The sequence below is a fragment of the Pezoporus occidentalis genome, unplaced genomic scaffold (assembly GCF_034315485.1).
Source record: "Pezoporus occidentalis ecotype Australia unplaced genomic scaffold, CSIRO_AGI_Poc_V1 ctg148, whole genome shotgun sequence".
Classification (NCBI taxonomy): domain Eukaryota; kingdom Metazoa; phylum Chordata; class Aves; order Psittaciformes; family Psittacidae; genus Pezoporus; species Pezoporus occidentalis.
The window spans coordinates 589,798-601,823 of record NW_026913295.1 but is presented as its reverse complement, the minus strand read 5'-3'; the positions used below and the strand labels follow the sequence as shown (position 1 = coordinate 601,823).

Here is a 12,026-nt window from a genome sequence, read left to right as displayed (position 1 = left end):
TGGACCGTATGAGAACAGCTTCCAACCGGTGCCCCATCCCAGGGCGTGCCTCATCCAGCAAAACCAATGAAACCTGAGGTGTAAAAGGAGGCTCTTTCTGCTCACCTCCATGCCTCCAGTGCCCTCCTGGTGCTGCCATGGGCAGGCTGTGCCTGTCGGAGCTTCCCTGCGAAACAGCTCTTCATCTGATGCTTCTGATCTTGAGATCATTTGCACCATGAAAGATGAACTCAGGTGGTTTGGGACTTAGGGCAGCTCTGGGTGCCCCCATGAGATCGAAGTCCAGAGCCATGGCAGAGCTATTCCTAAAACCCCACCAGGAGAGCCCACCCAAGACGTGTGGGTCCAGCAAACACTGCATTGCTGTGACTGATGCACAAACTGACTGCCTGGGCTTTTGCCATGTGCTCGCCCCACAGCCTGATTGCCATGGGAGGGGGGGCAGGGCCTGGCAAGGATGCTCAAGGTGGCTAGATTAGATATGTCTATGTGAGCTGGTCGTGGCAGGTGCCCTAGACAGTCCACGGAGAGAAGCAGGAGCTTTCAGTTGTTATGCCCTGGGAGTGCTTATCCCTCTCATCAGCTACAGTGGGAGCTTGGGATGGCCTGAGCCATGGGGATGTCTCCATGCAAGACATCTACCATGAAGCTGGATAATGATCCTTAAATGCACTGTTAGCAGACAAAATCCAAACCCCAGCTTGAACTGAACTAGGGGAAGGGAAGTTTGCTGCCCTGAAGCCCTTGGAAAGGGGTAGTTCACTTGCCTTGGGGCAGACCTATGAGCCTTCACCGTTGTCTGCTGGAAATGCATGTTTTGAGCAGTTTAGGCTGTAAAAAAAGGTCAGAAAACTATTCCTGGGGAAAAGAATTGTGTGCTGCTGCTTTGCTTCTGTGTCCAGATGTGTGGGCCTGGAGAGCAGCTCTCAAAGCTGGGAACAGGCAAAGTCTGAAGGCTAGAAACAGACCCGTACCTCATCCTCCTGCTGCTGCACCCTCATTGCACAGCCAATGAATAAACCCATTTTAGCAGTGCCTAATGATTGTTGCTGCCACAGGGATATATGGACACTGAGTCATAGTTTGCTTCTTATTCAGGCTGCATCATCATTTGATTCATGGAGCACGCTGTGCATGAACGTGTAAACTGTCCTGCTTGATTTCTTATACCTGCTATAACGATTTGCTCAACAAATGAGGCCTTAAAATGGAAACCTCCCTGGATACTTGCATTGAATTGACCTTCTCCAATGAGAAAGTGTTCCCTTTTTCTCTCATTCACCCACATATCCAGGCTGCTGTTCTCCTGCACTGAGAGCTGGCAGCAAACTCACCATCTCCTTGCTTCACTGCCCCATGCAGTGAAACAGGAGCCACACCAGCTTGGGAGCAAGCATCTGAAGCACCAGGGATGGCAGGGAAGTGTGGAATAACCCTTCCCAGCAAAGCCTGTACACCCATTTCCTTAGTGGGCTCACGTCTATTCCCTTTTGCAACCCAACTACGTGAGAACAGAGAGAACTCGGTGCAAGAAAGGAACTCGACAAGTTTGCCTTGGTGGTGGAGCCTGATGCACGCAGGGGAAGGGCCGGCACCAGGAAGGCAGGGGAACGGGTCAGCGCCGGGAGCGCAGGGGGACCGCGCACTGGTGCAGTAAGCGCTCCCTCTCCTGGGCTGTGCCCACAGTGTCCCAGAGAGACCTCGGCCCAATCTGGAGGTGCCTCAGGCCGGAGAGGCTCCTGGAGCAGGGCAGCGCCTTTCCCTCGGCTTCAGACGGCCCCAGTTCCACATGGGAACTGCTTCCCAACTCCCAAAAGCCCTGGACACTCAATGAAGATACCGTGTTTGAACATCCCCGTGCTCTCTGTGCCCACCAAGATACAGCATCATGCTCTCCCGGGGTAGAAGCTCATCTTGGGGGACCTAAGAACTGGGGAAAATGCTGGGAAGAGATTCAGCCATTCAAAATCACGTCAATAGAGAGCCCAATGTGATCTGCCATTAAGGCAGAAGCTCTTCCCTGTGAGGGTGCTGAGGCGCTGGCACAGGGTGCCCAGAGAAGCTGTGGCTGCCCCATCCCTGGCAGTGTTCAAGGCCAGGTTGGACACAGGGCTTGGAGCAAGCTGCTCTAGTGGAAGGTGTCCCTGCCCGTGGCAGGGGTTGGAGCTGGAGGAGCTTTAAGGTCCCTTCCAACCCAAGCCAATCTGTGATTGTCTGATTTAGAGGGACCAGCAGTCACCAAGGTTATGTACTGTGCTGGGAGCTTCTGAAGGCCGGCAGGGAAAGTGTGTGTCAGCTTTCCATCAGCCTTCAATGCCAGGAGCTTCAAGAGCAGAGGAGATCTGAAAGAAAAACACAAATGAAGTTTCCTTCAAAGAGTAGAAAGGTGGGGGGTGTACCAAGGGGTGAAAAGAAAAGGGCTCTTCTAGGGAGCTGTGACTCAGAAATGGCATTTTCTATATTCTACTAAGAGATGTCAAGTCAGAGGTAATTTATCCACAGCAAGCTGATGCAGTTGCTATGGAGAGCATAATAGGAAGAAACGCTTTTTAAATGCATAGTCTATAGAGGAAGGAAGAGTTTGTCAGATAAAACCTGGGTGTGAGGGTGAAATGCTGATGAGGAACATTAAAGAAAGCTGTCTGCAAGCATTTGCACCTGGCTGTGAATGCAGGGACTGATCCCACCTTGCTCGCCTTCCCTCCTGCCGGGCAGAGGACTGATCCCAGCTCTGCTCATGCAGAAGTGCAGGACATGGTCACTTCCCTGACACTCTGCTCACCTCCCAGCTCCACACAAGTACTGGGCATTGAGACACACTGAGACCTTCCTGGGTGCTCACCCAGTGCATTCCCGTGCTCTGCCGGGCACCAGCAGCTCCTCCAGCCCAGGGGTGCACGGCTGGGCAGGATTTTTCCTGAGATGGAGCTGAGCCCCCTCACTCATGGGCAGGCACAAGCCCTGTTCCCAGTCAAGGCTTGTCCCTGCCCAGATCCCGAACCGCTCCAGGCCAGGGTTAACCCACCTGACCTGCTGGGATGGGAACAGCCCCATGATGGCCTCAGGATGGACACAGGGGAAGTCTCCTGTGGCTGGTGGGACCGTTTTGAACTTCAGCGATAAAAGCCAGGTGTATTCACTGCTGTACCTTGCGTCATTTGTCTCAAATGAAGCATCTCTCATATAACACATGGTCCTTTTCCTGGACCATGCATCTTGCTGTTCAGTGCCAGACGGACTGGGCAGTCTTGCTCCAGCTCGTACTGGTTGACAATGAGCCAAGGGGTGACATTTGCCTGAAAACAATTGCCCTGATGTGTGTCAGGGCTGTAACGTGAAGACTTCTTCCCCTGCCAGAGAGCAGCAACCTTTCCTACAGGTGTTCCAGGTTCAGTAGCTCACAGAAATGCTCCTGTAGGTAGAGCCAATGAGGGACCAGAGATTCACATGAGCAAAACATCAGAGGGTGGAATCTCTTGTTGGAGCAGACCCAAAAGTCACCATTCTCTGTAGGTCTTCCTCCACCTGGCCCATGAATATCACCCCTTTGTACTGGGCAGCAGACCCTGTTCACACACCTTGTCCTGGGGAAAAAACAACCCACCAAGCAGCTGAATTTTAGCTCGTGGTAGAGCTCAGTCCCACACGGAGCAAACCACGGGCAGTGATCCCGCATCCCTGCGCATGCGCCTCAGTTTCACTGTCCTTCCATCTGGTACTCTGGGAGAGAGGGAGCAAGCTCCTGCCCTGGTCCTGGGGGCAGTGGGGCGCGGATGTCGGGGGCCCTCCAATGCCTGCACAAGACAGCAGAGGCCACAGGACACAGGGGATGATGAACGACAGTGAGGAGAGGAAAGGACTCTGCCTTGGCTCAGCTTCCCAGAGGCCGGGCCCTGGGCAGAGTGGTTGGTTCTCGCTGCCGTGTCCAGGCAACCACATCAGCATCTTCCAACTGTGCCTGGCAACTACCACCAGCAGCTGGTGGGCATCACCACCTCGGGAACAACAGGGACGAGGCAGAGGCCAGAGGCATGCAGGGGCTCACCCCTTGCCCTGATGCCTGCACCCACGCTGCCAGGGCAGCTCTGACCTGGGAGAGGAGCGGTGCTGGGAGGACCTGAACCGGTGGCTGCGGCAATGGGCACCATGGACGATGAGGACCTGCTGGCCTATTTCTGCATGGAACACAGGTGGAACATCCTGCACCTGCGGAGGTGAGGGGGCTCCTCCACCTGCTCCCATCCCGTCCTCCTGTCTCCTCCAACCTCCTTCCCCTACCATAGCAAACACATCCCTTGTCTCCACCACTTCAGTCTCCTCTCATAGCTCCCTTCCCCAGCCCTGTTCCTCCCTGTAACAGCCCCTGGCTCCGTGTGTGGGATCCCTGCTGGGGAGGGTGGGGATGCCGTGCTGACAGCTGGGATCTAAACCAGGGCTGGGTTGCTGTGCCCAGTCACCCCACTCAGGACCTTGAGGGCAGAGCAACCCCGTGCCCTGCCAAGGCACTGGAGCAGCACATAACCTCGAGGAAACCTCGTGTGCAGGAAGCTGCAGCAGGAAGAGGAGGACTCCCTGTCCGTATTTATCCGCCTCCAGGAGAAGAGGAAAGCAGCCAAACTGATGGGAGAGGCTCTGGAGGCGAAGGAGGTGAGGAGGCTGGGGCATGGCTGGGAGGGTTTGCTGGAGGGCAGGGTCTGGCTGTGGGTGCGAGCAGCAGTCACGCTCGCTCTGTGCTGCCAGGAGTTCGAGGAGAGGGTGAAAGCCGTGGAGCGCTGCTGGCGGGACCTGCACGCCCAGGAGGCTGAGCTGAAAACACACACGGAGGAATCCCTGAGGATCGCAAAGGTCAGCACCGGCCTGAGCCACGTCTGCCCCAGCCGCCTGGAGCCCGGAGCTGGCAGGAGCAGCGCTGGCAGTGAAAACGCAGCCAGGGAGCTCCAGGCCCGGTCTCTCCCCTGGGAAGGTTTCTCCTCCCGGTGCTGCCGAGTGACCCGGCTCTGTCTTCCTATGCCTCCCTTTCCCTCTGTGTGTGTCGGTGGGGAAACACCACCAGGAATATGATAAGATGCGAGTCCAAGCTCTGAAGAAAGCCGCCAGAAAAAGGGAGAAGAAGGTACAAAAGGAGCTTGAGCTCTTGAGAGCTAAGAGGGAACTGGAAGTCTGGAGAAACAAGCATGAGAAACTCTACAACAAAGTGCAGAAATACTCCATCTTCAAAAGATACCTGGAGGATGTGGTGAAGAGCTCACAGGTGAGTTTGCACATGAGGGAGATTATGGCCTCGAGGAGGGCCCCATGTGGGTGTTAAGCCCAGAGGAGACAAAGCAACTCCAGGGAAATCATAACAGTTGTTCAAACCCAGAGACCTCAGATGGCATGAGACGTAGTTCTTTGCAACCAAGGTGAGCCAAGGGGACCAGAATTAGGGGAGGAGAATCAGAAGGGGGATGATTGCTTAAGAAAACTAAAGAAAATCTGTTAGAAAGGGGACAAGCAAAGGGCTGAGGGGGATGGGGACCCCTTGGTGTCACTTTCATGTCACATTGATGGTCTGGGAGTAGGGAAAAGCTGCCTGGGAATGGGAACACAGGCAGTTGGCACAAAAGCTGTGCCTGGGCATCACTCCATGCATCACTCCTGCAGTCCCAGCTGCCCCCTCCCGTGTCCAGCTGACTCAGCAGCTGCAGTTGTGCTGTGTGTCCTCTGCTCCTTGGGGAAGAGGTGCGAGATCTCCCCTTGCTTCCAGCAGTGACAACTGTGGGACTGGCATCATACAATGAATGGGGCCATGCCCACAAAGCAACAGGGGCAATGGTCTTGCCAAGAAGGGAAGATCTTTTGGCGATGGGAGATGTTGTCCCTGGTCAGGGCAGGGAGCCGAGGCAGCACATGACGTGCAGTCACGACGATGGGAGGGCAGGGGGATCACTAACACCAGGAGCCCTGTGCTGCAGTTTGTGGACATCCAAGAAGTCATTTCGCCCTACGAGACGCTGCTGAGGGTACTCAGGGACCTGGAGCAGTTGCAAGAGAGGCATAAGGAAAAGTCCGAGCAAGCCAGGGTGTTCTTGGACCAGTACATAGCGGAGAAAGAAGCTGAGATCCTGCACTACAAACACGAGCTGGTGGAGCTCCAGCAACGTTTTGACCAGGCTAAAGAAGATATCCAGTTCTGGGTGAGGAAATGAGGGGCGGGCAGGGGAAGATTCCCAAGGCATGGCTGTGTTAAGAGCAGGTGATGGCTCACCCCTAAGCCATGGGATCATGGCAAGGCCCAGTAGCAGCCTTTGTCATTGGAGATGTGTAATTTTGTCCTCCCAAGGGGTTGTAGAATGAAGAATGACAGAGCAGGTCTGGAGCAGGTTAGAGCAGGGGTTAAAACAAGGCCCACCTCACAAAGCTATTGTGATCTTTCACTCCTTGAGCTCACAGATCAGCCAACCAGGCTCTGGGGAGATCTGTCTTGGCACAAAACCCAAGCCTCCTCCGCCACATGCCCATTGGGTTTGTCTGGCCTGCTTATAATCATTCCCCTTCACCATTGCAGCATCCTCCCTGTCGCTGGGCTTCAGTGTGGCACATCTCATGGTCCTCACTGCTCATGGCTCAGGCCTCAGGGTGAAGCTGGCTTTGTTCATTTTTATTATCTGCTCATCAGGGCTTACCCCTTCTCCTCCCTCCTCACCAGTCCAGCAGTGACCAGACCGGTGCTGACCTGGGCTGTAGTGAGGCACATCAATGTGCAGCCAGTGCTTAGTGTACAGGAATGCCCCAGCTCTGTTGACCTCTGCTCCTTTTGCACTGCTCTGAGGGGGCCCAGTCAAGTTCACTTGGATACTGCAGGCTCCGGGAGCTGGGTCCCATCAGGCACAGCTGGAAAGCAGCCGGTCTGGAAGGCCAGCAGCAGGATGTGCTGCTCTCAGGGTACCAGCCAGCCCTGCTGGGCAGTGAGGACCTGACCTGCCAGGGTGAGGACTGCAGGAGCTGGCACAGACAGGGGGAGGTTTCTGGAGTGGCTCCTGGATCTGCTTCCACCACGCCAAGCTGAACCACCACAGCCTTGGGCAAGGACAGGTTCTTGCTAGCAAAACAGATGAGTGCTGAAGTTAGGGTCTCCAAGCCAGGGTCTTCAGTGCTGAAGCAGCATCTTTGCTGGAGCATGTCCCCATGTTGCCTCTCTCCTCTCCTCTCAGGAGACTCGCTGGGCTGACATCCAGGAAACAAGTCCCAAGAAAGCCCTGGAGCTGGACACCATCAGGATGGCCATCCTCAACCTCTTCCAGAGTGCCAACAGACAGATGAACGCCAAACTAAACATGCCAGTGGAAGTCAGCCATAGACAACTGAACAGGGTAGAGCCAAGCCCTTAACCCCAGAAGGAGGAGCAGGAATAACTCTCAGCTGCCCAAAGGAAAGAGAGGAATCATCGTGCCCAACAGACACCTTCCTTTTCACTCTTGGGCATGGGGAATGGGCAGGGGACACCAGGCAAACCTGTCTCACCTGAGGAGGTCCCTGTGGGGCAGGAGGCAGGGCAGCCAGGCTGGGGCAGTGGATGAGGGGAAGCAGATCAATCCATGGCCAAGGTTTGGTTTTACTCATCCTTGCCCTGAACTCAGAGTCGCCCACAAAAGCCCATTCTGGTGGTGCAGGGCCAACAAGCTCCCCTCTGCCTCCTGTTCCCATCCCTGCTCTGAGCTCTGCCATCTCCTTTCCCCACCCTAGATTCAGCAGCGTATCCAAGACCTTGCAGACATCTCCATGGAGGGCAAAGAGGACATACAGAACCACCAGTGAGCAGCTGTACCTACAGGACATGGCAATGTGAGGGGCTCAGCAAGGATGGGAAGAGCAGGACAGAGTGCCCGACATAGATGTCGCTTCCACCAGTGAAGTTTCATCCCTTCTGACTCTTGTGTCCTGTACAGTTGCTGCCATCTGTTATTCTATTAAAAAGAACCAAGTACCTGAAGGTGACTCCTAATTTCCTGAGAGGACGGGAATCATCAGAGCAGCTCCATCCCACAGCTTCATCTGGGATGCCTTCTCTGGCAGATCTGGCTCATGCAAAGCACACAAGATAGGGAGAGCAGGCTGGGACAGGAATATAGTCTCAAATAGGGAGTAGTACTAGTGCTCACATCTGGACATCCTACTCAGCTCTGCGATACCTGGAGGGATGACACAATGGGGTGGGGGGACTACAACCAGCACACCCGTGGATGTGGGTTTCTCCACACAGCCACGTGCTACATAATAAAACTCCGCTTCCCCCTCAAATGGAGCTCAGGAAGGCACAGATTAACCCCCTCCCTTCCCCAAACCTCTGCTTTCATGGGCGACAAGGAGAACGGGTGCCCCCCAGAGCTGGTGCTGGCTGCATATTTGGAACGCAGAGGAAGGATGGGTTTGGGGAGGGAACACTTGCTGCAGAGCCTCAGCAGAGGATGCTCCTTCTGTGGCTTTGCTGTTGTTATCTGCAAGCTTGAATTTGTAGGAATAAACACAGAAACACAGCACCTTAAGTCAGGTGTCAGCAAGGACTCATCCAGGAAATCCAATTCCCCTCCAGTCTCTGAGCTCAGACCCATGTTGGGCCATTGAAGCTTAGTGAGTTACCATCCATCAGCAGAAAATGACCCTGGCAGTGTCCTCGCTGTGATGCCACTGCAGAAGGAAACACAAGGAAAGCCCCCATTGCAGAGGGAAGGGCAGTAACTGCTTCCCAGCTGTTATATGTGGAAAAAGAGCCCATTTCTTTCTGAAACCTTGACATGCAAATGCAGTGGGGGCCACGATGTGTCCTGTGTAGGTCTGAACAGATCCCCAGAGCAGTGGGAGGTGAGTGGCATCTCAGCTGGCAAGGAAAAGTAAACGCTGCAGCCACCATGTGCCTACACTTCAGTGATTATATTACATTCATTCTATGAAGCAGGGATCATTGTCAGGGAGGAGCAGGGGTGGGAAGGAGTTCAGGTGGCAGCAAAAGAGGCAGGAGGATGCCCTCACTGAGAGGACACAGCCCAGCGGTGTGAGAGCAAGAGCAGAAAGGTCCATGGCTGTGCCCAGTGATGCCCATGCCAGTCTGCAGTGATGAAGCAGCTCTAAGGTGAAGCCAGAAAGTCAAGTCAGGAAGGTAAAGAGAATTAGCCAAGTACAAGGCTGGGCACAGGCTTACCTAAAAGGCAAGGACCAAGGATCTGAGTGTAAATACAGCTCTGAAGCAAAGCAGGGGAAGCTCCAGGGAAGGCTCCACACAGCTCCTCATGTCTTGCCTGTTTTCCCAGTGTCAGTAGCTGCCCACTTGAGGGCTGGCCCTGAGCACAGCCAGCCAGACCATGGTGAGTAGGAAAGGGGTCACAGAGCCTGCAGGTGCACTGAGACCTCCTTGCATTGGGCTGCACCCCCAGAGCATGAGCAGCAGCTCAGGGAGGGGATCCTGCCCCTCTGCTGTGCTCTGGGGAGACCCCCCTGCAGTCCTCATCCAGCTCTGGGGCAGCAGCACAAGAGGGACGTGGAGCTGTTGGAGCGAGGCCAGAGGAGGCCATGGAGATGCTGCGAGGGCTGGAGCAGCTCTGCTCTGGAGCCAGGCTGAGAGAGCTGGGCTGGGGCAGCCTGGAGAAGAGAAGGCTCCTGAAGGGGAGACCTGAGAGCAGCTCCAGTGCCTGAAGGGGCTGCAGGAAAGCTGGAGAGGAGCTTGGGACAAGGGATGTAGGGACAGGCCAAGGGGAATGGCTTTAACCTGCCCGAGGGGAGACTGAGATGAGCTCTTAGGCAGAAGCTCTTCCCTGTGAGGGTGCTGAGGCGCTGGCACAGGGTGCCCAGAGAAGCTGTGGCTGCCCCATCCCTGGCAGTGTTCAAGGGCAGGTTGGACACAGGGGCTTGGAGCAAGCTGCTCTAGTGGAAGGGGTCCCTGCCCGTGGCAGGGGTTGGAGCTGGAGGAGCTTTAAGGTCCTGTCACTCCAAACCAGCCTGAGGTTCTATGATTCTATAAATGGAATGCTTTCTCTTGCTCTTTTTGTAGCCCCCCACATGGGGGCTATGGATCTGCAGTGATTCCTTGTATGAGAAGACCTTCCCCTAATTCCCAAGGGCATACCCTTCCTGCTGCCATGCCTGGGACTCCTTCCCCAGCAATGAGACACCTCCAGCATGGCTGCGCTCTCACCATGGCAATGAGAGGCAGGTGCTGAGAGCACTTCAGGACAGGGAAAATCCATTTCTCAATGGGAAACGAATACATTCACTTGTCTTTGCATGGAGTGATCCATGCTCAGCCTGGGACCAGGCCTCAGGAGCAGCCTGTCCCCTCCTTGGAGACAGCAGCTCTCTGTGCCAGGGCTGGATCTTGAAGCCTTCACCCCATAGGCAGCAGCATCCTCGGGCACTGACCCTTCTCTTGCTCTTCTGGGACGCCAAATACACAGCAGCAGAAGAGAGGAAAAGCACAAGAGAGAGCGATCCCCTCGGGGATCCCAGGGGTTGCTGAGTGCCTCACAGAGGCTCTGGTGATGGCACCAGGAGCTGCTGCCTGCACTGGGAAAGCCAGCCCATGACTCATGAGCCGAGGATGCGCGTTTGTGGCCTTGTGAATCTCAGCAGTGATGTGTCCGAAGGGACCAGCAGCATTTCCACCCATCGCAGAGGTGACTCAGCTGTCCCCTCTCCTTCCGCCCACTGCCACGGCTCACCACATCACCTCGATGCATCTCACTGGGGGCAGCAGGCGGAGCTGGGGCGAGCTAATGGGAGAGGAGGAAGCGGGGCTGCAGCTCTGAGCTGAGTGATGGACAAGGCTGTCTGCAGGCTGAGCTTGTGCAGAGGACAGACGATGGGGCAGGTTCCTGAAGCCCTTTGAGCCAGGTCAGAGAATTCAGAACCTTCAGCATGGGACAGAAAGGAAACAGGCCTTGGTCCAACCAGGAGCTTTCTGACCTGTTTCAATCTATTTTCTGCCTTTCATTGAGCAGACTGGGCTTGGCTGTGTCTGTCAGCCAGTACATCACACTCAGCATGTCCCTTACAACTGAACTCAAAGGCCAAGCTGAAGACCTGTGCTCCTGACTGGTCCTGATGCCATGCTCAGCCCCAGCAGCCCTCACCATCCTGAACGTGAAGCTGCAGGACATGTGGATGCTGCTCTGCAGTATCATTTGCTGGAGCTGCTCAGTTCTGTGGCACCATCCATGCCCCACATACTGAAATACCTCGTTTTAGAAAGTCAGAGACCAGCAATTGAAGCTTGGGGGCAGATTTTACCTTTTCTTATGTGCCATTTATGCCACACTAGCAGAGCAAAGAGCAGATCCCACCAATGCCCAATTTACTTTTTTGGACAAAGCGAAACCACTGTGACTGGTGATGCCATGGGAATATGGAAGGAAAGACTAAAATGACCTATTTAGGTATTAGGGTTTCAGTTCTATGATGCTTTGTGTAATGAACAAGCTTTTTGTGTTCATAACCTGCCTTCTCCCTGGGGAATTGCTGGGCTTGGATTTGTTTGCATTGTGCTTTTTGGGTTGGGGTGGGTTTTTCTGTAAGATTTCTTTCTCTTGGCACAGAGAAGAGATGATTAAAGCATTGGCTAAATGCACAGTGTGCTTTGCCTCTTGCTGATGGCAAATTTCCAGCACATGGAGATGTTATTGGTTTCATGTGGACTCTGTCAACGTTTCCTCTGGAGCAGCCTGCGACTCCACCCGCGTGGGCATGAGCAGGCACCGCTGGTCCTCCCCACTGCTCCCTGCTCTGCAGGGCAGCTCTGCCCCAGCACCTGGGGGGGTTCCCACTTCAGGGGCTTGTGCCCCGAGTGGCCACATGCAGAGAGGCCACTGCACAGCCCCAGTGACAGGAACATGCTCTGACACAGAGCACGCTTGTACGGAAAGGTCCCTTAGGATGCTTTCCCTTGGAGACCTGCTACCTCGCCTCTGGGGCACTCTGCAAGGGAGCATGGGGACAGCCCTGTGCTAGCACTGACCAATGTCCTCAGCAGTGACTTCAGAAGTTACTTCAGACATTGT

The 12,026-nt window shown here is 54.9% G+C and overlaps 1 protein-coding gene across 1 annotated transcript in view; it reads left to right on the top strand.

Annotated features, from left to right (window-relative positions):
* Positions 1 to 8,021, top strand: part of CCDC42 (coiled-coil domain containing 42) — a 53,263-nt gene extending 45,242 nt beyond the window's left edge. The window contains exons 2-8 of the mRNA XM_062610606.1: positions 4,098 to 4,214; positions 4,545 to 4,647; positions 4,741 to 4,845; positions 5,054 to 5,251; positions 5,955 to 6,176; positions 7,194 to 7,352; positions 7,726 to 8,021. Of these exons, the coding sequence (XP_062466590.1) occupies positions 4,098 to 4,214; positions 4,545 to 4,647; positions 4,741 to 4,845; positions 5,054 to 5,251; positions 5,955 to 6,176; positions 7,194 to 7,352; positions 7,726 to 7,797 (976 nt within the window). The 3' untranslated portion in view covers positions 7,798 to 8,021. The remainder of the gene's footprint in view (positions 1 to 4,097; positions 4,215 to 4,544; positions 4,648 to 4,740; positions 4,846 to 5,053; positions 5,252 to 5,954; positions 6,177 to 7,193; positions 7,353 to 7,725) is intronic.
* Positions 8,022 to 12,026: the final 4,005 nt, after the last annotated feature.